This window comes from the organism of the source record quoted next, unplaced genomic scaffold (assembly GCF_019419815.1).
Source record: "Pyrus x bretschneideri cultivar Hongxiangsu unplaced genomic scaffold, Pyrus_bretschneideri_v1 Contig1, whole genome shotgun sequence".
NCBI classification, from domain to species: Eukaryota; Viridiplantae; Streptophyta; class Magnoliopsida; order Rosales; family Rosaceae; genus Pyrus; species Pyrus x bretschneideri.
In genome coordinates this window covers 14,333,598-14,358,352 of record NW_025999390.1, presented here as the reverse complement: position 1 = coordinate 14,358,352, position 24,755 = coordinate 14,333,598, and the positions used below count along the sequence as shown (strand labels likewise).

At 36.5% G+C, this 24,755-nt stretch overlaps 1 protein-coding gene across 1 annotated transcript; it reads left to right on the top strand.

Moving 5' to 3' along the window:
• Positions 1 to 18,926: 18,926 nt before the first annotated feature.
• Positions 18,927 to 23,420, top strand: LOC103950192 (3-hydroxy-3-methylglutaryl coenzyme A reductase 2-B). The gene is made up of 4 exons (XM_048587963.1): positions 18,927 to 20,028; positions 21,198 to 21,379; positions 21,797 to 22,143; positions 22,777 to 23,420. The coding sequence occupies exons 1-4, from the start codon at positions 19,097 to 19,099 to the stop codon at positions 23,023 to 23,025; spliced, it is 1,710 nt and encodes a 569-aa protein (XP_048443920.1). The 5' UTR covers positions 18,927 to 19,096; the 3' UTR covers positions 23,026 to 23,420.
• The last annotated feature ends 1,335 nt before the right edge of the window (positions 23,421 to 24,755 follow it).

Genomic DNA, 24,755 nt, shown 5'->3' with positions numbered 1-24,755 from the left:
TGGTTGGAATGTGGTGGTTTTAATCGGTATATAATTATCAATGTTCGTAGGTGTGAGTTTGGCTTCATAAAATAATACGTATTGCATGCATGCATCTATGAGCCCGTAAGTCGTCCCTCGTGGGCTTCTATTTTATTTATTTCTTTATTTTCATATTGATCTTAGGGAGCTATACCATTTCATTTTGTGTAACATGTAAATAAAATTATTTTTATTTTTTAGTTTTTGGTTTGGATTTTGTTTTAAGATTTCAGAGAGATGAGACGGTGATCTACCAACACAATAATTTAGCAGTTTTTGGATGTAGAATTTTTGTATTTTCAACATTTCTTGTGTCGTTGGTAGATATTTATTTTGCAGTACTTTCTACCTTCATTCCTCTGTCACACATACCTCTTCTATATTGTAGAATAAAAATTGAAAACTAATATCAAAACGATTATCAAACCAATCGTTAGAGCAAAAGATATTAAAGAATACAAAATATATGGTATACTGGGTTTGTTATCTCTGATTCAGTGTCTTTTTTTCTCCTCTCTCAAATCTTGACATGTGTATAAAAAATAACTCTAATTTAACATCATTAATAAATTAAAAAAAATAAAGGGAGCTGTTATTAGCACTCTAAAATCTCATTTTACACTTCTTACAAGTATATTTTTCTTTCTAATTATAGAAAGTTTGGAGTGTAAAATGAGATTTTAACGGAAAGGGATCCTCTCCTGATCCCTTCATCCTAATTCACCAAATCAGGAGATCCATGCCGTTGAGATTTGACTCAATGGCTGAAGTTATTATAACTTTAAAGTGGGCCCTAGTTTGTAGCCATTGGATCAAATTTCAACGGTACTGATCCTCTAATTTGGTGGATTAAGAGAAAGGGATCCGGAGAGGATCTATTTCCCTAAAAAACTAAAGAAACAATAAGCCTAAGATACCCACAATCTGACGGCTGTTAGGTTTACACTTTACACACAGCCCAAACCCCAACGACCACCCAAACGGGCCACCCCCGCGTTATCGGCGGTAACTCATTTTCCCTTCCACCAAAACTTCCCTTTGTCTTCCCCTCTCTCTTTTAGCCCAAGATTTAGACTTTCATCCTCAAATTGGGGATAGAATCAGAGCTTTTTTTAATACAAAAAATATAGTGAAAATCTGATGTATATCATCAAATCTTGAAAAGAAAAACGGGGATTTTTTACAGTTGCGGTTAAACCCAAGAAGAAAAAGAATTTTATTGGCGGGTTTGCCGGTGAGAAAGGGGAAGAAAGTAAAATTGAAAGAGAGGAAATGAGCTATCGCTGGCGATGTGGAGTGTCGGCGCTGACTAGGTTGTGTGTGGTTTGGTGGGTGGTTATCGGGTAGGTGGAGAGTTTGGCTCCTTTTGTTTTTCTTTAATTTCTTTTCATTTGTTATATTAGTTTCTAAAAAAGATAATACCATTATATTAATTTTTGTTGTAGGCATAATTTATTGAATCGTATAAAGGAGGCCAGAGAGAAAAATGAGGTACGACACATAGAGAGAGAAGAGAGAGATGTGTAATTGTGAGGTGTGTGTTATCTCACCTCATTGTGCCTTTATTTATAGTAGTAGGGAAGGTAAATTTCTTACCCCAATAAGATTACAACTCTAATATGATGATATCTAGTCTAAAACATATGATAGAATCTCATAAGGATATCCTAGATATGATAAGATTTACCTAATCACATTCCTAATATAATAAGACTGCAGCATTCCCCATTGAGTGTGTAAATACTTAAACAAATGGCACATCAGGTCTTCAGTGATGAAGTAAATTCAATTGATGAAGTTGTCAACACAATGAGCGAATACGAGTTTCAAAACAACGGAAGAATGTATAAAAGGTAAAACTCACAAAACCTCATTATGGTAAAACCCAAGGTGGGATAAAAACTCATAGGCTAAGGAGAAAAGTGAGAAGTTGCATTAAGTAAAAAATATACGTCTTCTGGATACAAGTAGAAAAGTTCACAAGGGTATGACCAGCCCAGGATGGGTGCCTCATCAAAACTTAATTAGGTAGCCAAAACCCAGTGGGAAAAATGCTCCTAATCGTAGGGAAAAAGAGTACATTAAGATCAAGTAAGTATACTTCTGGATACTCCCCCTCAGTTTGACAGATCTTCCAAATAAGAACTACAAACATTGCATATGAATAGTTAGGCATACCAATTCCTCGGACAAGCTTCTGGAAGGTTGACTTCGGCAGTGCCGTCGTGTAAAGGTCAGCAAGGTTGTTTAGGATCAGCTTGCATGACTTCAACCTCCTGATACTTTGTTGATGTAGATGTAGATGCAATATGTCTTGGCGTTGACTTCGATGATGTATCATGTCTTGGTTGGGTTGATACATGCGGCATAGTTTTCATGGATCGTCGTCGGGACTCAATGATGGATAAAAACAATAAGTACTTCGAATATGCTCAACAAAAACTCTCAACCATGTCTCATGTGTAGCGTAGTGAAGTAAGGTGGGTCTTGGAACGATTCGAAGGTTTCACAACTAAGGTCATATCGTGGACCTCCAAGATTTTGTGATATCCCTAACAGTAAATACATAACCATTCGAGGATTTGCCTTGTGTGGGTTTGATAAGTAACCAGCATTAGCATAACAAACAAGGCAAGCATCATTCCGAGGATCAAGGGGGTTGGATCTGCTCAGGATGCATTGGGATTTGCCTAAATTCGTAATACCTTCAAGGTGGCGGAAAACGTCTTTAATACCAATTCAATGGTAACATCGAATGAGATGTCCTATCTAACACAATGAGCTAAGTATAACAAAGCGCAAAGTTGAATTTAGATATGGAATTTTGAATTCCATAACCTCTTCAAGGGTCTTATTTGGTAACATCTTCGGGATGTAGTTTGACTGGTAAACCAAAGTATACTAAAAAGGTAAGACCTTCGGGGTATAGTTTGACTAGTAGACTAAAGTACCATCAGAACAATGCTTCAACTTCAGGTCAAGGCATAAACGAGTTTTCCTATGATCCTTCATCTTAAATTCCGTCTTTAGATGTGAGGCAGTTTTCTCAAGCTCTTCTAAAGTCTTAGTGAGATGCATATCATCAACATAAACTGCAACTCTAGCAATTTGAAATAAGACCTCATAGTTTAACATGCAAGGGCATACTTCATATCCTTGACTGATCAAATAATCACTTTGACGGGTATACCACATCCGTCATATTGTTTTAATTCGTAAGTGAACGTCTCAAAAGAGTTGAGAAGGTGTTCCATGGTTTGGAACTATTTGAACCAGTCCATGTAATTCTTTGAGAACTTACATGTAATCTCCGTATCAATATCCATATGGAGAAACACTAACCACATTCGTAATGCTGTTATCAATCGCAGGGCGTTTGAGAGAAACCTTACACCATAAGGTGTGCATCATATCGCACTGTTTTATTCATCTCATTATACTTCATTTCCCACTTGTAACACAACAAGGTTACCTTGGGCAGTGCAGGAATGATAGGTCCAAAACACACTTTGGTAATGAATTTAACCTAGATTGTAATTTTGGTTGTCCAATCAGTTCTACGTTGTCATTAATCAAAGGAACACAGTTTGATATCGTCGCTTTTTATTTATGTCGGTAACTACCATATAAGTGAAAACATCATCAATGATAATCTCACTCCCATTCCTTTATCTTATCGGGAGTAATCCAAATGAATCCGATAAGATAGAAATGATTTGAGACAACGATCGAGTATAGATTCATTATTGTGTCGTGACTTTCCTCTTCTAGGGAGTGAATTATTATTGTGCCGTGCTTCAGGCCAAGACTGATTCATTGGCTATCTGCTAGTGTGCTGGACCATCAACAGGGGTGGCCAAACTGTCCAACAAGAGTGGCACATCATTCGGGGATTTTGACTCGACATCCATTAAGTACATCTATCCTTGTAGGCTTGTTTGTAGCTAGTATATGATATCGTCACTTTAAAAGCTAGAATACATCGTACTTGCCTATCACACTTGTGTGGTACGGGGATCGAGATGAGACATAGTAGGCAACGTCCACGTAAATTTGTGTCGTTCTACAAGAACGTTGACGTTCTTATCTCCCCCCAATGGCGGGAATATTGTTTCATTGAAGTGACAATCCGTAAATAAGCTTTAAAGAGATCACATGTAAGGGCTTTAAGAGATTTAGTGTGAAGGAGAATTGTAATCGACAAAGATTCACATCCTTCTTTTGAGGACCCATATTGGTACGTTGCGGGGTGCAACTTGGCACATGGAATGCACACCTAAATGCGTAAATATGAAATGTCAGGTTTATACTCAGTAACCAACTGTAATGTCGAAAATGGTTGGGTGGTAATAGGCCTCAAGGTGGACCAACATAATTGCGTACAAGATTGCATAGCCCTAGGCAGAAACCGAAAGTTGGTGCATTCACCAAGGTCTGGGCAATCATTGAAATTGCGCTTTATGATCACTCTGCGAGGCTATTTTGGGTGAATTACAAACCTAAAAGAAATGCAATAATTATCGAAGCATCTTCGATATAAACTCTTTGGCATTATCCAGTCTTCCAAACTTTATGGGATAATTAAGGTGGTGAACCCTTAAAATCATAAGTATATGTGGATAGCCATATGACTAGTCCAGTCATCAACCAAAACCATAAGTATTTATATGGTCCGCATTTTGGTTGGATTAGTCCACATATATTCCCTTGAATTCACTATGAAAAGAGGGTTGTTTTGTATCTTTGCAAGAGATGATATAGAAAATCAAATTTCCCAAATGAGTGGGCTTAGCAAAGTGTGCTTGTAAGCACAAGATCCTTAGTTCGGGTATGGAGATACGTCGTGGCATCATTGTTCGACCTAAATGTTCCAAACGGTTGTGCCAAAGCAAGTAAACTACTTGAATCACCCGGTTGTAGGCTGGCCACATATGGCGTGTTCCTAGTTTGGGAAACAGCTTATTGGCCCAAAAATATAGCTTTGGGCTTAGTATTTTGGAAGTGGTACAAAGATATTACACTCTATTCTCTTCAATGGTTTCATTCATGATTATTGTTCTCTCAAATATTCTTAAAACTCAACGATGTTCTTCCAGAACGAGAATAATATAAGGTCTTTTAAATGGTAATTTAGTACTATTCATACAACGAGGAGCGTGCCAATGCTCTTAATCAGGTTTGATAGACCTGAAGTCATTGCTAAAGATGTGATTTAGGTATAAAGTTAGTGTGCGTAGTATTGCATTCGTCTAGACAACTAACTTTCCCACATTCGTACCTAATCACTCGTTTAATTAAATTTGGTCACATGTATACAAGAAACATGATTCAATTAACTCATATTTGAGGACAATATTGATAAGATTATCCATAACTAAAACAAAAACCAAACTTGAATCCAAGAATATAGAAAAATGTTCACAAAGTAAATGGTTTACTAAGGGGAGTCGGCCAACAAGGCCCCTTATGTCAAAATTCTGCTCTTCTAACGATGTTCGGTTGAGCAAAATTAGTCTCACATATTGACTACGAGAATGGTACTTCTCAATGACATTGGTAGGGGCACAAACAGGTGCATAACCAATGATATTTTCCATCCAAACAGAAGTAGATTCTGCAGGGTTGAGGTTCGGGAACAATATCTCTAATTCTTGAAGTTTTAGGTCTTAAGTGCCAAGGATCATGCTTCAAGCATGTGACATACCTTGACAAGCCCTGATTCTACCATAGGTTGTAAAAACAAACTCAAAATTGGATCATGAAAAAGACAAACCCATACTTGGGTTCGATAGGCTCCAACTGAAGTTAGAGGGGTCTGTTTATGAGGCCTCTGCCGAAGCAGAGGAATACCTTTGGTGCACCTCTGCCAAAACAAAACATGCCCTTTGGTACACCCCTGCCGAAGCAGAGCACCGCCATTCGGTAGACTCCATCCGAAACTAGGTGTATACCGTTCGGTACTTCTCAACCAAATTGTTGGGGTACCTTTCTCTTACAAGTGTGGTAGTGATAAGATCCAAGAATTTGGTAAACTTCTGCTCTCCACGCTGCTACTTTAGAAGTGAGTTAGAAATAAGGAAGGACGAGCAAGTATTCTCCAGTCAAAATTCGATCAGATTTATAAGATTCAGAATCGTACTCATTTATGGACCTAATCATGGTGTGCTTCAACCAATATCTTGCATGATCAGACGGTCCGTATGAGTGAGCCAAAGAGCCATGAAATCCTCATCCGAGAGGTGCTTTTGTTTTGTAATTCTTTAGGCATAAGTCTTTGAATAAAAAGCATGGCAGAGGCTTATTCAGCTCTTCCATGCCATTGTTGGCTTCAATGGTTTCTTAACTTCTTGATATTCAAATAGAGATTCACGTCTTGTACCCACATATAATGGTTTATATCAAGAAACGTCCAAATCAGTGAAATCGAACTTGTTATGGTTCGACAATCCATTGAATGGATAGAACAAGATTGTGATTGGTGCTATGGAAATAAGATCTCCATAAACATCAAAGTTAGAACATTCGGTATTTAAGACATGGTTTACATGAAAATGTTGGGTTTTCATGTGTGTATTGTTTTATAAAAACTTCAGGTTTCAATGACATTAAATTTGAAACTACAGGTTCGAGTTTAGTTATAAACTTCTGGTTCATAAAAATGAGGTACCTATAAGAACACATAATATAATATACAACTAAGTGTAGTTGATACATCCCAACCCGAAAAGTCCATCTAGACTCCAAATCGAGTTGTGTTGGTCGACACTAGGAGGGTGACGAAGCCATAAAGTGAAGTGATGTGGAAAATGTGAATAAATTTCAACCTAAAAGTGCCTAAATATAAGAGTGCACATGTGAGTGGGAATGAACCCATTTCACACTTGATGTCATAGCATAAGTAAAGTACATTGGAGTAAATTGAGAATTATACCATCGAGGGTAATGTCCAATACCAAGATTTGCCAATAATCTTCGTCGATACAAAAGCTCAGCTATTAAAACCTGGAGGGGCGAAAAACAAGGGTAAGTGGGCCAAAAAATAAAGCTTTGTAAAAATTGTTTTAAAAACATAAAAACCCTTCACCGTAAAACAAGTATAATTTCTAAAATTTACATACTACGTATAGTATGAAAATACTTACCGTAGCCTGCAATATCGCAAGAATACAATACGTCACAAAATTCGTAATTAACTACATGACGTCCGTAATCACATAATCTCGCACAAGTAAACATATCATATCGAGTTCTTATTGACACATGTTGACACACGAGTTTATGCAAAGATATTCTGACATGAACATGATTAGGAGTAACAATGATATACGCTCTAGTACTATAATTACATGAAGACTGGCATTATGCGCAGCACATACGAGTTCTAATTGCCTTTAGCAATCTAAGACAAGATTGGCACCTACAATGGATCCAAAGTGAGCGTACGGTGCAATGTGCATATGCACGTGAAAGACTGGCCCTGGCCTGGGTGAGTACTAACACCGGTACAACAAACGATGAGCAGATAACATAAATATGGTCACTCCACAATGATTTGATAACTCTAGTCAACATAATAGTATTCATAGCCGTAAATATAATTATGGCATCGATAATAATACACATACCTGTGCATTCCGTAGAACGTAGCATAACTTCATAATTTCTATCATTGTGCCAAAATCTTATAAACATCACGCTAATCTAGGCGTATTGTAGAAAACTATTTTTGATATGTATAAATGGAAACTAACAATTATATATACTATATAAAAGAAAAGACCCACTCATAGATCATGTCGTCAGGTCGAACTCACCTAGTGAGTTTTGAAGATCCTCGCGATGTGTTTCACCTAGAAACGAAACCATTAATGTAAATATAACGTACTAACGTAATTAAGCATTTTCGTACAAGGTATGGCTAATAAAGGAACCATTTTAAAATGGTCGAATTTCGAAAAACAGACGGTGAATTCAAATTCGGCACGTCAAGAAACCTAAAAAGGGACCTTGGGTTCCTCCACGCGCCGCCGCACGCGCTTCCACAAGTGGCTGCACTGGTAGTCATGTGCCACACGGGCCGATGACAAACAAGAGTCCATGCGCGCCCACGCGCTTACGAGTACCATCGTACTCGCCTTCCTCATGAAGGCCTACGTTTTGCAGGTTTTTGGTCCAACTTCCAAAGCTCCTATCAAGCTCGATTCTCCAACAAAATCCATGATACAAAAACCTAAGTGAAGCTAGAAGTGTAGGAAATAGGTCTATACCCATTGGAAGCCCAATCATGGTTGGGGTTGGCCAGGAATTTGGTCTGAAAGTGGTCAAATAGCCACGGTTCCTAGTTTTCTAGAAATCTGGAAAACTTCCTCCCTTGCCATTTCTGCCATGAATCCAGTCCAAACTTCACTCATTAAGCCTAAAAGTCATTTTAAACCATGAGGGATATCACACAAAGCATAATCGACACTCACCTTCACAGAAAATGGTGAGATCCACGTCGGTAAGTCTCCACAGTGTTAGAGCTCCATGATCCAAGAGCCATTCTCGTTGGGATGTCTGGAACTAACTCTAGGGCTAGGTTTCAAATGGTAGGATATTGTGGGAGCGTTGGTTCAACAGTCATCTGCTATGGAAGACGACGATGGTGATGGCCTCAGCCTCACGGCTGTTCTATGTTTGTAGAGATGAGAGAAACGACATGGAGGTTAAGAGAGATGGATGCATAACAAGAGAGAGACAAAGGGATATGGCATGGTGGTTCAGGTGTAGTTCCCGGATAGGTGGCGAGGTGGTGGTTGTGCTGCTAGGCTCCACAGTTTTTTCTTTTTTTTACAGAGAAAAAAGAGAGATGAAATATGAGAATGAGAAAGCTGAGAGGGTTAGAGGGAAAGAGGTGAGGTGGTAGCCAAAAAGTGGTGAAGTGAGGTGGGGGAGATTAAAAAAAAAAAAAAAAAAAGTGAGGGAGGAGAATGGGGTGTGGGCCCCACGTGGTACACATCCTAAGGCCAAAACAAAATCAAATTATCTCCCATAAATGTGAAATTACTAAAACGTCCTTTACGCTCATAGTTCCATAAAATTTTAATCGTAGCTTCGAATTTGATTCCACTTACGCTTACACGTTCGTATTGTTGAGTACTTCGAGAATACGGTAAAATAGTAGCTTGTACACATCACAAAAAGATAGTCAATGAAAGTCAACAAACTTACCTCTAGGGCATTTTTGTCAAATCACTCTTTTAAAATTTATAAAATCGTAAAATTAGGGACGGGTTATCGCAGTAGTAGATTTAGGTTGCTTCAGGAACTCAAGTGTAAGTGCTTCGGGACTACGAAAGGGAGTTAGTGGTTAAAAGAAATGAAATAAAATATTGAATCGTTAATATCCAAAAGTGGGCTTCAGGCCAACAATTTTGGATATCATGTCGGATTAATGGACTGCTGGTCACTCTAATTAATTCAATAGATCGGGATCATTTGAGGTCGATCGTAGAAGAAAAATAATACAAAGTTTTAGGCCATATTTTTGGGTTAGACGGTTGCAGGTCATGCAAAAGAAAATACCTAAAAATAGGTTAAAGCCGTGAAATCGGGCACCACAAAAGAAATATGGGCATGGGATGGGAAAAAAAAAAAGCCAAAAATGGCTTTGGACAGAGAAAAAAAGGCAACCTAGCATTGGATTGTTGGCTGCTGTCCAATTTGTATAGCCCAGCAGCTGCAAGCTGCGGGTTGGGCCATGTGAGGCTACTGTAGGCAGCTCAACAACCTGCAAAAGCAAGCTTGCAGGCTTGCGGCACTCACGGGCCGAGAGAAAAAAAAAATTCAAAAGTATCAGGCTTGCTGCTGCAATGCGGGCCAAGGTGGGAAAAAAAACAAAAGCCCATCAGCATGGGTTACTGCAGGTGGACCATTCTATGGAGGAAACCAAGCAATAGTTCGAGTTTTTGGGCCAGGGAATATTTTTTTTTTCCTCGAAATCTAGGGTTTAGAAAAACTCTAAATTGCTTCTAATTTCTTTTGATTATTTGACTCACAAATTCCACATAGCGATTAATAGTTGCATAATGCATGAACACACACACACACACAAATATATATATATATATATATGTATGTATGTATGTATGTATGTATGTATATGTATGTATGTATGTTGACAATTATATGAAAACATATGCAATATATATAATAGAAAGAAAATATAAATTAGGGGGTTCATGCATCATGGGGAATGTTTTCATCCTTCATGGTTGTTTCGAATATGTTAATTTATTTAAAAAAACCTGATTGGCAGAAAACAACTGAGCCTTTGAATTTGTAGAAGATCCTTCTCTGAAAGTTAGACTTGCATCTCTAATGCATTGTATCACGTTCAATAAAGAAAAATTAAATTGAATCAATAGCATGTAAATTCATTCAATAAAATAATAAATTAATCATATAAAGAATGATTAAAATGTAATACTCCTCTGATTAAAGAATAAACTATCTTTAGCGTAGCATCAAGAGCATGTTGATAACGTGTTGTAAGCATAATTTACTAAATCGTATAAAGGAGGCTAGAGAAAGGGGGTGCGGCACATAGAGAGAGAAGAGAGAGATGTGTAATTATGAGGTGTGTGTTATCTCACCCCATTGTGCCTTTATTTATAGTAGTAGGGAAAATAAATTCTTTACCCAATAGGATTACAACTCTAATAGGATAATATCTAGTTTAAGTGATATGGTAGAATCTCGTAAGAATATCCTAGATATGATAGAATTTACATAATCACATTCCGAATCTAATAGGATTACAACAGTTTTTAATTTCTTTTCATTTGTTATATTAGTTTTTAAAAAAGATAACACCATTAAATTAAAAGTTAAGTTCATAGATTTTGCAAAAAGTTAGAGACAGTAAAGAAACATTGAATTGGGAGCAAACTCGCGACCATATGTATTAAAACACTAAGAATTTTAAGTAGGGATTTTTACTCATTTTTGAATAACTAAGTATTGTTCATTTTCTTTACCAAAGAATACCAAGCATGGTCACGGGTGGTCCAATTCATGCTTAACCCTAGATAGTACGAATACATTAGAGCATTCCTTACAACCAATTCGACCTATGAATTAAAGTTAATTTTGCCGCTTTTCAAGTTCAACTAACTAACCGATCGATCTTTAATTGACCGTTCCCAATAACTAATTCAATCATAGTTATTAAACCCAACCATTCCTCCTAAGCAAAAGGTATTAAATTCAATCTACAAGAGTAGAGTAGTGTACATTACCATCTAATGCAAGTGGTTTCAGCTTAATTAGTAGGTTTTTTATTTAACTGTTTGTTTGAACATGGGTCGGTAGCGGCTTAACTCTTGTATCTATAATCCCCCAACAACCATTAAATTCTTTTACCAATGGTTGGCTTGACTCTTGTATATAAAAAAGGTTTTTTTGACTCTATTTTGCGCCAAGAGATGTAAGGAAACATTATTCACAACAAAAGAAAAAACAACTGGTATAAAATTAATTTAGATCATACTAGTATTTTTGGGAGTATACATATAAAATTGTAGTATTCGATTATATTAATTTTTTTTATGCGCTAAGATAATAAAGAATTCACATGTGGTCCAATATTTTAGTGGATAGGGTGTTGGATTTTCACTTATGCGTCTCCGATTCAAAATTTCTTCCTCTCATAAATTATTATAATAGTTTCGAACCCTCCCCTCCACCATAATAATAAATAAATTTTTTTTTTTTTAAAATGCATATATATTAAATTCACTTTACTTAAGCTCTTGCAACTAGAAAAATACTAACAAAACCAGTAGTCAATATTGTCCAGCATGAAATCAAAGTGAAATCGTGTTGCTGGCCACATTTGAAAGAGTAAGACGAAATCAGTCATCTTATTATTTTTTTTTTTTTTCAATTTTTGTTGATTTGTTCTTAAACTCGTTGTCCCTTCTGCGATCCCCAGGCCGTCTCCCTGCATAGTAGGGTTTGAATTTTCTGTTGGATTAATTCATTCATATATTATAAACAAAAAGAAAATATGAAGCACACTACACAGAGTACTATTAATTATACATATATAATATATATGTTTCTGAAGCAGGCAATTAAGTAGCTAGTTAGGTAATTAAGCTTGACTTTGTGTGTTTTTTTAATTATTAACTAAGAATTCGCCATATTTTATTCAAGTGCAAGATTGACTTAATGTAACTAAGCTTGACTGGACGTTAATTAAAAACTTGAAATAGGGTTTTTGGCCAATGGTCAATACATTTGTAAAAACTAACGTATATGCTCCATACACACTCATGGCTGCAGTAATAATAAACAGAACATTTTCCCTAAACATATTCAGTGGCGACAATAATAATTATATAATATTTGTTCAGGCATACTAAATGGCAACGATAATAATAAATAAAACGATCTTTAAAATTTTACAAATTACAGTATATGAATCTTAAAATCGAGGCAACAGCTTGTAAATGAACCTGAGTGAGTGACAGAAATTGATCACCACCACAATCGACGTTGTATCTTGAAATAAGCTAGTGATCCATAAGCTAGATCGATCGATTTATTTTTTGTTTCCCAAAAGATTGAACATACACCAGAAAATAACTTGGTCGGTCAAACGTCTACCCATATAACTTTCTTGAGTTCACGTGAATAGATATTTGAATTCAAATACTCTCTGTTACAAGTTATATATATAAGTAGGTTATTGTCTCCATACGTTTGTCGGCAGCAGAGAAACATATGCAGTTTGCATCAGAATTATGAAAGAGAAATTTTATTTGAACTCATATAACTTTTTTCTACACCTAACGTACTCTCTGCACCCATATTAATTACTTAGAAAATGTGATTTTAATCCTTGAATAAGTTTATAGTTAGAAAAATGTCTTATGCAAGATTAAATATTGATTATAGTCCTTTGACTGTATATCCATGTCAACATACATTATCCACATCAGCTTTTAATTGTTTGGGTGGTTTCATTGATTCTATTTTTCCTACATTGCCCATATGTCACGTTGGGAAATCACCATTTTAAATGCCGATTTATGAGTGTTCCATTTTCCATTTAAAACGCGAAGGTTCAGTTGTATGAATCTTTCATTGCCCCTTTCTGTGGCATTTCCACTAAAATTGTGTGGGTGTTTTTTAGGGTTTAGCTTTGTGGTGGGTGTTGCAATGGAGTTTTTTTATTATGTTGAATACTTGATATATTAGTTCAATATTTGTATATGATCTGCATATTTGTACTGCACATGGTACACTAATCCATATTTTGGCACACTATAGAAGTGATGTACACTAATCCAACATAGGTACCATGTTCTAGGTGCATTAAAATTCTGATTAGGTCCTTTTAATTTGGAGGTACTATGTATTTGGTACTATGATATAGGTACGTACCATGATATAGATATTGTGATATAGGTACCATGGTTTAGGTACATTAGATTATTTATTTGGTATTATGTATTCATTAAAATGATTTCCTTGAGTTTTGTTTCATGGTGATATGATTTTTTTATTTTTTATAATTCTAATCAATAATTACATTCGCTTTTTTTTATTTGATATGTAACTGAATTTCTTATTTGGTGGTATCTCTATTATTTTTAGATGTAATTATCTTCATAGGAGGAAATGAGGCATTCAAATCAACCCCTAAAAATTGGCAAGAAAGTCAAATATTTAATTGTGGGGTATTTTAGGAACTAAAATACACATTAAAACTTTAAAACAAATAAAATATGAGTTTTAATGTTAATTCTGAGGTGGACAGCCAGTCAAATGATTAATTTAAATTTTTAATCTTATACCAAGTTTTTATGACAAGTTGATCTAATTCAAGGATTAAACTCCACTTACCCCTTACTTTTAATTAAATTCTCAATATCTCTTTAAACCCAACTTACTACCTAATCTACCATCACAAACTAGGCTCGGACTGCTTGGAAGGTCAACCCAACCCTAACCCAACTTTTATAATTCGGGCTCTGGTTCGGTTTGGGTTTTAATCGAGTTTAATCGGGTTTGGGTTGAATCGGATTCGGGTTGGACATGAACGGGTTCGGGTTGCTCAACTTTTTCAAAATTAAAATTCAATCCCGCAAATTGTATCCATTATAAAGTAAAACTAAATATGAATGTTCAACCATGCAAAGTTTGAATTAAAATACAAGAAATACCAAAGCTAGTACCAAAAGAAAAGAAAAAAAGAAAGAAAGAGAGGAACACTTCATTGTCCAAAGTTAGAATCAAGTCTCTGTAGAGCATGAGACCCCAGTGCCAAAAGAGCTATGTAGAAAAAACCATCATCACTCATTTTCATCCAACATCGAAAGAAAAATAACAACTTAGGGTTTATGTGCCTTGCCTTGAATGAAAAATTACTAAAAGTGTATTGCACGTCAATGGTTGGAGCACCGAAGTCCACCAAACTACCACATTCATCCCCCTGAATCAGATGTACAATAGTCAGGTAACTAAAATAATAATCCCACTGGAATGAACCAGGGTTAAATTTCAATCAAATGGATGATTGTGCCACTAAACATTTATGAATTCAAAGTCAGATTGTTGGTAGATTTTGAGTACAATTCAGATCTTTGGTACATCCTTATGGTCCATATAATTCCATATCAACTTGGAAGCAGTAAGAGTTATGGGTGATCCTAATAGCTCTATGTGCTACATCAATGAACGGGTTCGGGTTGATTCGGCTGAGCAAATGATCAACCCAACCCAACCCAATCAATGAACGGGTTGAAATCGGCTTGGGTTCAGGGGGTTATAACTAAAAAAAAAAAACCGCTTGTTCGGGTTTAAAGTCGGGTTGGGTTCGGGTTAAGTTGCACCCCTATCACAAACCAAATTCAATATATAAATTTACGGGGTTTTTGAACTTTAATCCTTCAAGAAAATTTAAATTTAATAAAAACCTGGTGTTAGATTGAATATTGATTTTAGTCCCTAAATGTGTACTTAATTCAAATTCCTATTATATTTTTGTTTTTATATTTAATAGATAACTTATTTAATGTTATTACATTAAATTTATCATTTATAATTATACACATTTTAATTCATTTTAATTCATTAATTGTATTTAATTTTCTCTAATTAGTGTACCTAAACATCCGTATCATAATATATTTTACAAAATTAGTGTACCGAAATACCCGTACTCAAATATATTATAGTGAATTAGTGACATATAAGAAAATATGTAGAAACATAAGTGTACTGAAAATTCCGTACCTAACTATATGATACTAAACTAGTGTACCGAAATATCGGTACCTAAATATATTATATTAAACTAGTGTACCAAAATGTTCGTACCTAAACATATTATACTAACCCAGTGTACCAAAATATTCGTACCTAAAAATATTGTAATGAATTAGTGGCAAATAAGAAAATATGCAAAAACATAAGTGTATCGAAAAATCTCTACAAAAATATTTTCTTATATAAGATGCTTACCATAATGAGAATTAAATTTATAATATTTTCATAAAATTTAAATTCATAAAAATATAAAGTAAAAAAGAGACATTGAATACATATGCTGACATTAAATAGAGTTTAAGGACTAAAATCAAATTTTAATTTTGCATAAGACATTTTTTTAAACTTCATCTTATTTAGGGATTAAAATATAGTTTTCTATAAATTTATCTTTACACCCATTTAGTAAATAAAGACCCAAAATCAGCATTCTAGAACTCATTCTATGCGGTAGATACCAAAATCTATGAATTTTAGTGATACATAGTTCTCCATTTAATTGAGAATGTTTTAGATTCTACTCACTGAATACAAGATTATCAATACGTATTTTTGGTTAGTCAATGTTTAATGTTTGACTAAATTTTTTAAGAAAGTCGAGTTATACTATAAAACCAATTGATGTTAAGGGATTGACCCAACTTCTTGTAAAGAACCCGCATGCAAAGTTTAGTTAACTTTCTCACGTAAGACATTTGTTCACACTCTCAAACTTTTGACTCCTCCATTGTGGTGTGACTTTGTTTTGGATATGTTTTTGTTGAGTTTATGTATGACTCAATATAGTCAATGATATGAATGAGAGTTTCTATTTGCCTCGAATACTAAGTAAGTACAACAATAATCTACAAGCTAAAAGTTAGTGTTTATCATATTAGCATCAAGATCTTTTGGAATAAAATCTCATATATCAATACCTGTAATAGGCACGTATTGATGCGTAAAATTAAATTTAAATGATTAAATTAAGTAGAGTACATATATTGAATTGTATCAAACAAATTAGATTATGGGAGTGTTGGTCATGTGGATTAAATACAATATTACTGTTTGGGTTAATATTTGAATATTAGGTTCAGGAGAAAGGAAGCTCAAAGGCGCTAAAGCAGGTTGCATTTGCCCGAAGCCTAACCTTGAAGCCTAATGCGGATTAAAAGCCTTCTCAGCCAAGACATAAGCCACGTGTCTATAACTGAAGTGACAAGTGATGAAAACCAACCTACTATCAGCCAAAAAGCACTTTCTAGTGACACTACAAGTAAAAAGTTGATGATTCAATACCCTCTAAAAGCTTTCGGGCAAGAGCAGAGCTGAAAACAGTCAGGCCAAAATTGCCTATAAAAGGGGAAGCAAGTATCTGAGACAAGGACACTTAACCAATCATACAAACAAGCATACAAACTCTGCTCTCAATCCAGATTTGCATCCAGAAAGTTAAAATCAACCCAGATTCAATCATTTTAGCAATAGTTTCCTTAGAAAAGCTATCTTTTGTCTAGTGTACAAGCTATGTTACCTTCCCTAGTGTTGTAGTATCGATTCCCTCGTGTAAAACCTGTTTACCATCCATCCCTTTTAGCATACAACCCCTGTAAACTCAAAGATAAGTGGCTGCAAGAGATTCAACCTTGCCAGACAAGGTGAAATCTTGCCCGAATCTCTTTGTTTGTCCTTTAAATTAGTAGATTTGTCATCTAAATGTACTTTTCAGCATGTATTCAAGTTATTTCCAGTTATTACCTACCTAAGAGTCCCATGTGCATCCGGATCTGGTTAACATAATGAACCTGTTTTCATTAAGAACAACATGAAATCAAGCAAATGATTTAAAAGGCCCTAGACTCCCTCCATTCAAACATACAAGATCATGAACTAAAAGTCCTTGTTTACAAGGCAAGAAAAGAACTTAATGCAGACTTAACTCATCTGCGACAATCCTTTGATAAACAAGAAGTTCGAGTAACTTGGGGCACAAGTAATCGACTTAAAACATACTCGTTCTACATCTGCTATATTGACATAGTAGTGGCATGCCTAATCATTTAGTTAGTTTTGATTGCGAGCCTTAAGGCCTACACCTAAGGCCCCACGAAGATACATTTCAGAACTAACTTCAAGCTCTTATTGCAGCACACTAACAAGTAAGAGCCTGACTACCAAACATCAAAGTGTCAATCCCTTGGTGAGTTGTGCTGAGGTTCAGAGATCTTCTCCAAAGAAATCTTTGCCCGAACAATTACACAAACATCTTATATTCAATTGCTTGTACAGATCAGTCTTCCAGAATAAAAAACAAAGTTTCTTGTAAATATAATATGATAATACGATTTGGAACGGAGTAATTTTGTTCACTTGTCGAAGTCTTGTACGAAAATTTAACAAAAAAGACGACACGTGAAAAAGGCAGACGAGAGGCAGAGATGAGTAAAATGGAAACAAAAATGGCAAGTAAATTAATAGGAAATGAGAGAAGAAGGAACTGAAGTCCATGGCGAGACACTTCCAAAATTCAAAAATTAAATAAAACAAGCCCGTCATGAGTGCACGACTACGATGATGATGATGATGATGATGGTCTATCATCATATGGATTTGTAGTAATTTTTGGGAGTCGCATATATATACACTGTTAATGAAGTTAATAATTTGTTTGGGACTCTCTTTAGATATTAAAAGTGTATATTTTTTTAACAAATAATAATAAACGTGTTTTATGACAATTAAAAGTGCTACTAAGCATTTGCATTAAAAACGAAATTATTAATAAAATAAACGTAATAGTAATTTTTTTATTTTTAAAAAGCACTTAAATTACATGATCATTGATCCCATAAGTCATCAAAATGCGTAATTATGATCCTTTTAGTTAACTCCGTTACAATTTCTGTTAAAATATGTCACATGTCACAATGGTCCTTTAATTTTAACTCAATTGGAGACATGACCTCTCAACTTTACTCAATTGGAGCAATGACCCCTCAATTTTAACCTGATTGTAGCAATAGTCCTTCAAATATGACTCATTTTGCAAAATTCTGACAGAGTTGACGGAAAAGATTATAGCTGCACGTTTTGATGAGTTAAGGAACAAATGATCATGAATTTTTAGTTGATGGATCATTGCTCCAATTAGATTAAAGTTGCGAGACTATTGCTATAATTTTCTTTTGATGTTATTGGTGGAATTTGTATCTACGTGATTATAACAACAGTTCCTCCAAATTTGGAGAAATTTTTCATTGTGATTGGAAGATGGGTGGTACATCACGTGTTTCTATATAAGTGGTAGAAAATCTAATTTTTTTATTTATTAATTTTTTCACACATATATCCCGTCATTTATATAGTGGCATATAATGTACCATTTCATCTGTGAAAAATCTCTCCCAAATTGGACGGTCAACACTCCAAAAGTTCGCGAAGGGATCCACTGGATCCACAGATCCGATCCGAGAGACAAAACCACACACGCGTAAGCACACTGTACGTGCGGGAGTGGGACTCCTGGTCCAGGCAGCCAGCGCGCCAACCAACTCAGCCCCCACTCCCACTTCACTCCCTCCCTCCCTCCCTCTTTCTATAAAAAACGGTCCAAATCCTCCGCCTTTTCCCCATTCCAGCTCATTTTTACAACAAACTCCCTAACAAAACCCCAAATTAATTAAATAAACCCCCACCACTAATCCCTTCCTTTTGTTTTATTTGCCTTATTAGTTCCTTAATTACCTAATTCCCCGCTTTTTCTCTCTCTCTAATAATGGCAGTTCGCCGGCGATCCTCAACCGCCTCTGCCGCCGGCGAACCCATTAAATCCGACAAGCAGCTGCTCAAGGCCTCCGACGCCCTTCCCCTCCCGCTCTACCTCACCAATGGCCTCTTCTTCACGCTCTTCTTCACCGTCGCCTACTTCCTCCTCCACCGCTGGCGAGAGAAGATCCGCAGCTCCACGCCGCTTCACGTCGTCACGCTCTCCGAGCTAGCCGCCCTCTTCTCCCTCTTCGCCTCCGTCATCTACCTACTCGGCTTCTTCGGCATTGACTTCGTCCAGTCCTTCGTCTCCCCCAGCTCCCGCGCCGCCCACGACCCCTGGAAAGACGACGTTGTCGTCCAACGAAAAAATTCAGTCAATGCCACCGCACTCCCCTCCTCCATCTCCGCCGCCACAACCACCGCAACCGCCATCGACGACAATTCGCCGGCGTTGTCGACCGATGACGAGGAAATTATCAAGTCTGTCGTCGTTGGAACCACGCCGTCATACTCTCTCGAGTCCACTCTCGGGGACTGCCGGCGAGCGGCTGCGATACGGCGCGAGGCTCTGCAGCGGACAACCGGTAGTTCGCTGGTGGGGCTCCCGCTGGAAGGCTTCGACTACGAGGCGATACTGGGGCAGTGCTGCGAGATGCCGGTCGGGTACGTCCAGATCCCGGTGGGAGTGGCGGGGCCGCTGCTGATCGACGGCGAGGAGTACACGGTGCCATTGGCGACGACGGAGGGATGCTTGGTGGCCGGCACCAATAGGGGCTGCAAGGCCATCCACATGTCAGGCGGGGCCAGCAGCGTGGTTCTCAAGGACGGGATGACCCGAGCTCCCGTTGTCCGGTTCAGCTCAGCCGCCAGAGCTGCCAAACTCAAGTTCTTCGTCGAGGACCCGCTCAACTTCGATTCCCTCGCCGTCGTGTTCAACAGGTTCGGACCGTTCAACTTCAACCCTATTTCTTTTGTTTTGTTCTTTTAGTTTTCTCAAAAAATAGTTCGAATTTCACCTGCAATATTTTGCATTTTAATTTTAACAATATAGGGGTATAGTCAAACTCAGATTTGAGGAAAGACTTTAAAATCATAGTGTAATCAATTAAAGGATTTTAAAGGGTTTTTGAATCCATTCAAATTTAGGTGTAATCAATTAAAAGATTTTAAAGTATTTTAAAAGTCATTCAAAAGTGTATTAAAAAAATTAAGATTTTGGAAGATTTCAATAAGTTATAGGTTTTGTGAGATTTGAGAGTAAAAAGTATATATAACCAAGAGCAAAAAGAATCCAACCCCACCTCCTAGGATTTCAAATCTTTCCACCACAATTCATTGAAATTCTTTAAAATCCATATAAATTTTGTAAGAGTCTTTGATCTTTTTAAATCCTATCAAACCTATCACTTTTAAAATCCTTTAAAAGCTTTACGTGACTACCCCTAATTTTCTCACTTTAACTCACGTTGGTGAGTCATATTTTCCTTTTATTTTTGTTTTGTGTTGTGTTGAAAAACGATATTATAAATTAGTCTCACCTACGAAAAAAATATTCAAACTTGATTACAAAGAACGGGTTCACGCATGCCCTCACCAACCTCACCTAACTTGTAATTTTTTTGTTTTTTATTTTTTATTTTTGATATTTTTTTGTTTATTTGCGGGGCTAAAGTGAATACCTTTTATTTCGGGAGTTTCATCTGCATGTAGTGTGAGTTGGTATTATTTTCTGGCGAGGAAGAGGAGAAATGATTAAAAAATGATTTTGTTACTAATTAATTGGTTAACTTTATCTTTGATCTGCTATATCTCGATGATGTTGATGGGATTGTGTTCATTTCCTTCTTTTTCTGCGTGAATCGTTTAAATTAAGGAAAATGATTCTCACGCTCTCGCATTTTTCCAATCTTAGGATGAATAAAGTGAAGAAGAATTAAATGACATAAACAAGAGGAGGGTGGTATAAATCCCTGTTTTAAGTGATCACACAAATACCATTTTGTTTTTAAGTTGAAGAGTTAATTATTATTTATCTATTAGTTTATGACACAATAAGAATTAATAATTTGGAATTTCGTTTGTTGACTTGACTGCATATGCACGTTCAGATCCAGTAGATTTGCAAAGCTTCAGAGGATTCAATGCTCGATAGCAGGGAAGAATTTGTACACGAGGTTTACTTGCAGCACTGGAGATGCCATGGGGATGAACATGGTCTCCAAAGGCGTCCAAAACGTTCTAGAGTTCCTCCAAATCGACTTCCCTGACATGGATGTTATTGGCATCTCTGGTAACTTAATTAATCTCTTTCTTCCTCTTCTTTTTGTCCATAATTTGCATGTGAGTGTTGATTTCGGGAGATTCTCGCATGTCGTCGGAATTGCGTGCAACTGAGAGGGTATTTCGTGATGACTGTTGTACTCGTAGCGGATTGACAACGGTGATGACGAAGTTTTACGTGACGAGTGTTATACTCACAAGATAGTGTTAGTTTAAAAATACCAAGGATACAAAATTCATTGTTAGTCACGTTGGAATATGTATTTTGCCCTCCCAACTTTAACGTATATGACAAAAGCATTGTATGTTTACATTGTCAGATCTGAACTTGTGATTAGATGTCTGACAAGTGATAGCATAAGAAAAACAGAATATTTACTGTAATTGATTGGGTTGATTTAGTTTTTCCTTACTCCGGAATGTGCAGGAAACTTTTGCTCCGACAAGAAACCGGCCGCGGTGAATTGGATAGAAGGGAGAGGCAAGTCAGTAGTGTGTGAAGCAGTGATCAAGGAAGAGGTGGTGAGGAAGGTACTGAAGACCAATGTGGCTGCCTTGGTGGAGCTCAACATGCTCAAAAACCTAACAGGTTCTGCCATGGCTGGTGCTCTTGGCGGGTTCAACGCCCACGCCAGCAACATTGTTTCTGCGATCTACGTCGCCACAGGTCAGGATCCGGCTCAGAATGTAGAGAGCTCTCACTGCATCACCATGATGGAAGCCATAAACGACGGCAAGGATCTTCATGTCTCAGTCACCATGCCTTCCATTGAGGTACAGTACAACTATAATTAGTGCTTGATTTACGGTAATCAATCCGCAATTCATGCTCAATTTTAAAATGAGTTTAAAAGGCAATGTTAGATCCACAAGTACTGCTTGGCTCCATACTTTATGGAGTAATTCTTTCTTTAACTACAAATCACAAACCGACAAATATATTGACTTATAAAAACAACATCATAAAACTTTTAAACTGTGATTTTTTCGTAAAATGGCTCCTCACGTCACAACTTGGTGTTCGGAATGATATTCTTTTAACTGCAAATTCCAAAGTAATACTAAATGTTTCTGCACAAGTATTAAACAGTGCTGCTTCCGTAGAAAAAATTATTAGATATAAAACGCCTAGTGTCATATGCTGCTATTTCCAGACAATTTGTCTTATATCAACCTCCTAGGGTTTAAAAACTCCCGGGTTTGAAGGGTTAATGTGGAACAGAAACCATTGTTGTGAGTTCCAACATATATAGAAGAACGTAACACCAATGCAGAATTTGCAGACATTTTTGTTTTTTTTTTTTTTTATGGCTTTGAGAAAATATATTTCCGAGTGTCTTTGAGATCTTCAACTGAGTTGACACCTAACTTATCCCAATTTAATTTATTTTACTTTAACTTCTTCAGGTGGGAACAGTTGGAGGAGGAACCCAGCTTGCATCCCAAGCAGCCTGCTTGGACCTGCTGGGTGTAAAGGGTGCAAGCAGAGACGCGCCCGGTTCAAACTCTAGGAAATTGGCCACCATTGTAGCCGGTTCAGTGCTCGCCGGAGAGCTCTCGCTGATGTCAGCAATTGCAGCTGGACAGCTAGTCAATAGCCACATGAAATACAACAGATCTAGCAAGGATGTCTCAAAACTTGCCTGCCCCAGCTAAACGTGGAAAGGAGAGAATACAATGTCATAAATACCCTTGGAACCTGTGGTGTATGTAGAGAAATAAGTAAGCTCGACAGTATGGGGGTTGTGACAGAACATGCATATGGTGGGTACGGTTTAAGAATGCCTCGAACCAGTGTGTGATAATTAAACTTGAGATGCTAACACGCGTCAACAAGTTTGTCGGTGCGCCGTGTGTTTGCGACATAAAAGCCACTTGTTGGGAGCAAGAGATTCCCAAGCATCTGGTTTTAGGGGTGTCTTTTTTAGCATGTGTAGTAGCTGGCTTTGTAATCTTCGATTGTTTGTTTGTTGTCAAGTTGTCATTTAGTTCGTACTTTTTAATTAGAATTAAATAATTTCAAAAACATATCCAAAAGGAGTTTGTCCGGATCTTTGGTTAGCTTTGATCCTTCGAGCGGTTGCTTGTATCTATGAAATCTGCAGTATAACCAATTGTATATTTTTGCACGAAACAAATGACATTATATATATCCAAAAATCTCCCTCTTCTTTAAACATGGTATATTTTCTATGTCCTTTGCTTCTCTATTCATCTTTGACTCCATGGTTGGTCATGAGTTGTGAGTATTTAAGCTGTGAACCCATAAACAAAGAGTCTAAAACTCTTTGACTGCATAGAAGATTACGACAACTCTTACGCTTAATGCAACCAATATGTAGCAGGAGGTTTTAACGAAAAACTCACGGTACTATTCAATTGAACGAAAAATCACATATTTACACTAAAAAGTTAATTTTGATGCTATTTACTTTACCCTTTATTTTGTCTTTATCATTAAAACTCAAAATTTTCAAACATTTTTCATTGGTTTTCCTCATGTAGTAATCGGGTAAATCGAAATATAAAGAGTTTTATGTTTTATGAAAACTTCTTATAGATAACGTGATTCGGGTACTTTGTAAATTTTTTGTCAATATAACCGACCATAGGGTGTAGGAATGCAAAAAGGACTTCGATCTACCAAACACAAAAACAAAGCAAAAGCTAAGGGAGGGTCCACGATGACAAAAATATCGTGATCCATCACGAATGCCAAAAAAAGGACAACTAAATCTGCGGTGAACAGGCAGATTATGGACAAAGTTGCTTAGCATAATTGTCAAAGGAGACAAATTGTCCACCTTCGTGATTGAGTGCTATTCTTAATCATTTCTATTTTATGCGATCACGGTTAAGCCACGTTAATATTTTATACTGATTTTTTTATAAAGATAATAAGATAAAAAATAATAAAAATATAAAATATTAACATGATTTAACCATAACTGCACAAATAAAAAAGAATAGAAATGACACCTAAATAGAAGGCAGACAATCTGCCTCCATTGTCAAGCGGCGAATTGATTTTAAGTTTTGAAACAATAACACAAATTTGGAAATAAAACTTTCAACTTTCCAATTATAATTTCTTCTCTCTCTCTCTCTCTCTCTCTCTCTCTCTCTCTCTCCTCTCCTTTTCAAACAATAACACAAATTTGGAAATAAAACTTTCAACTTTCCAATTAAAATTTCTTCTCTCTCTCTCTCTCTCTCCTTTAATCATGTTTCATTTTCTGTTTCCTTGATCATTACGAATATGACCTGCTTTGCTCGTTGTAATGGAAATTTAGGGGAATGGTAGACAGAATCAAAACACAATTTACAATTCAGAATAGGAAATTAAAATCTGAATTTTAATTTTCATACATATTTATTGAATTTTT

Coding starts and splice junctions, on each gene's coding strand:
- LOC103950192 (XM_048587963.1), top strand. CDS start 19,097: ATGGCAGTTCGCCGGCGATCCTCAACCGCCTCTGCCGCCGGCGAACCC. Junction 20,029..21,197: donor CTCGCCGTCGTGTTCAACAG/GTTCGGACCGTT, acceptor ATGCACGTTCAG/ATCCAGTAGATTTGCAAAGC. Junction 22,144..22,776: donor TCACCATGCCTTCCATTGAG/GTACAGTACAAC, acceptor TAACTTCTTCAG/GTGGGAACAGTTGGAGGAGG.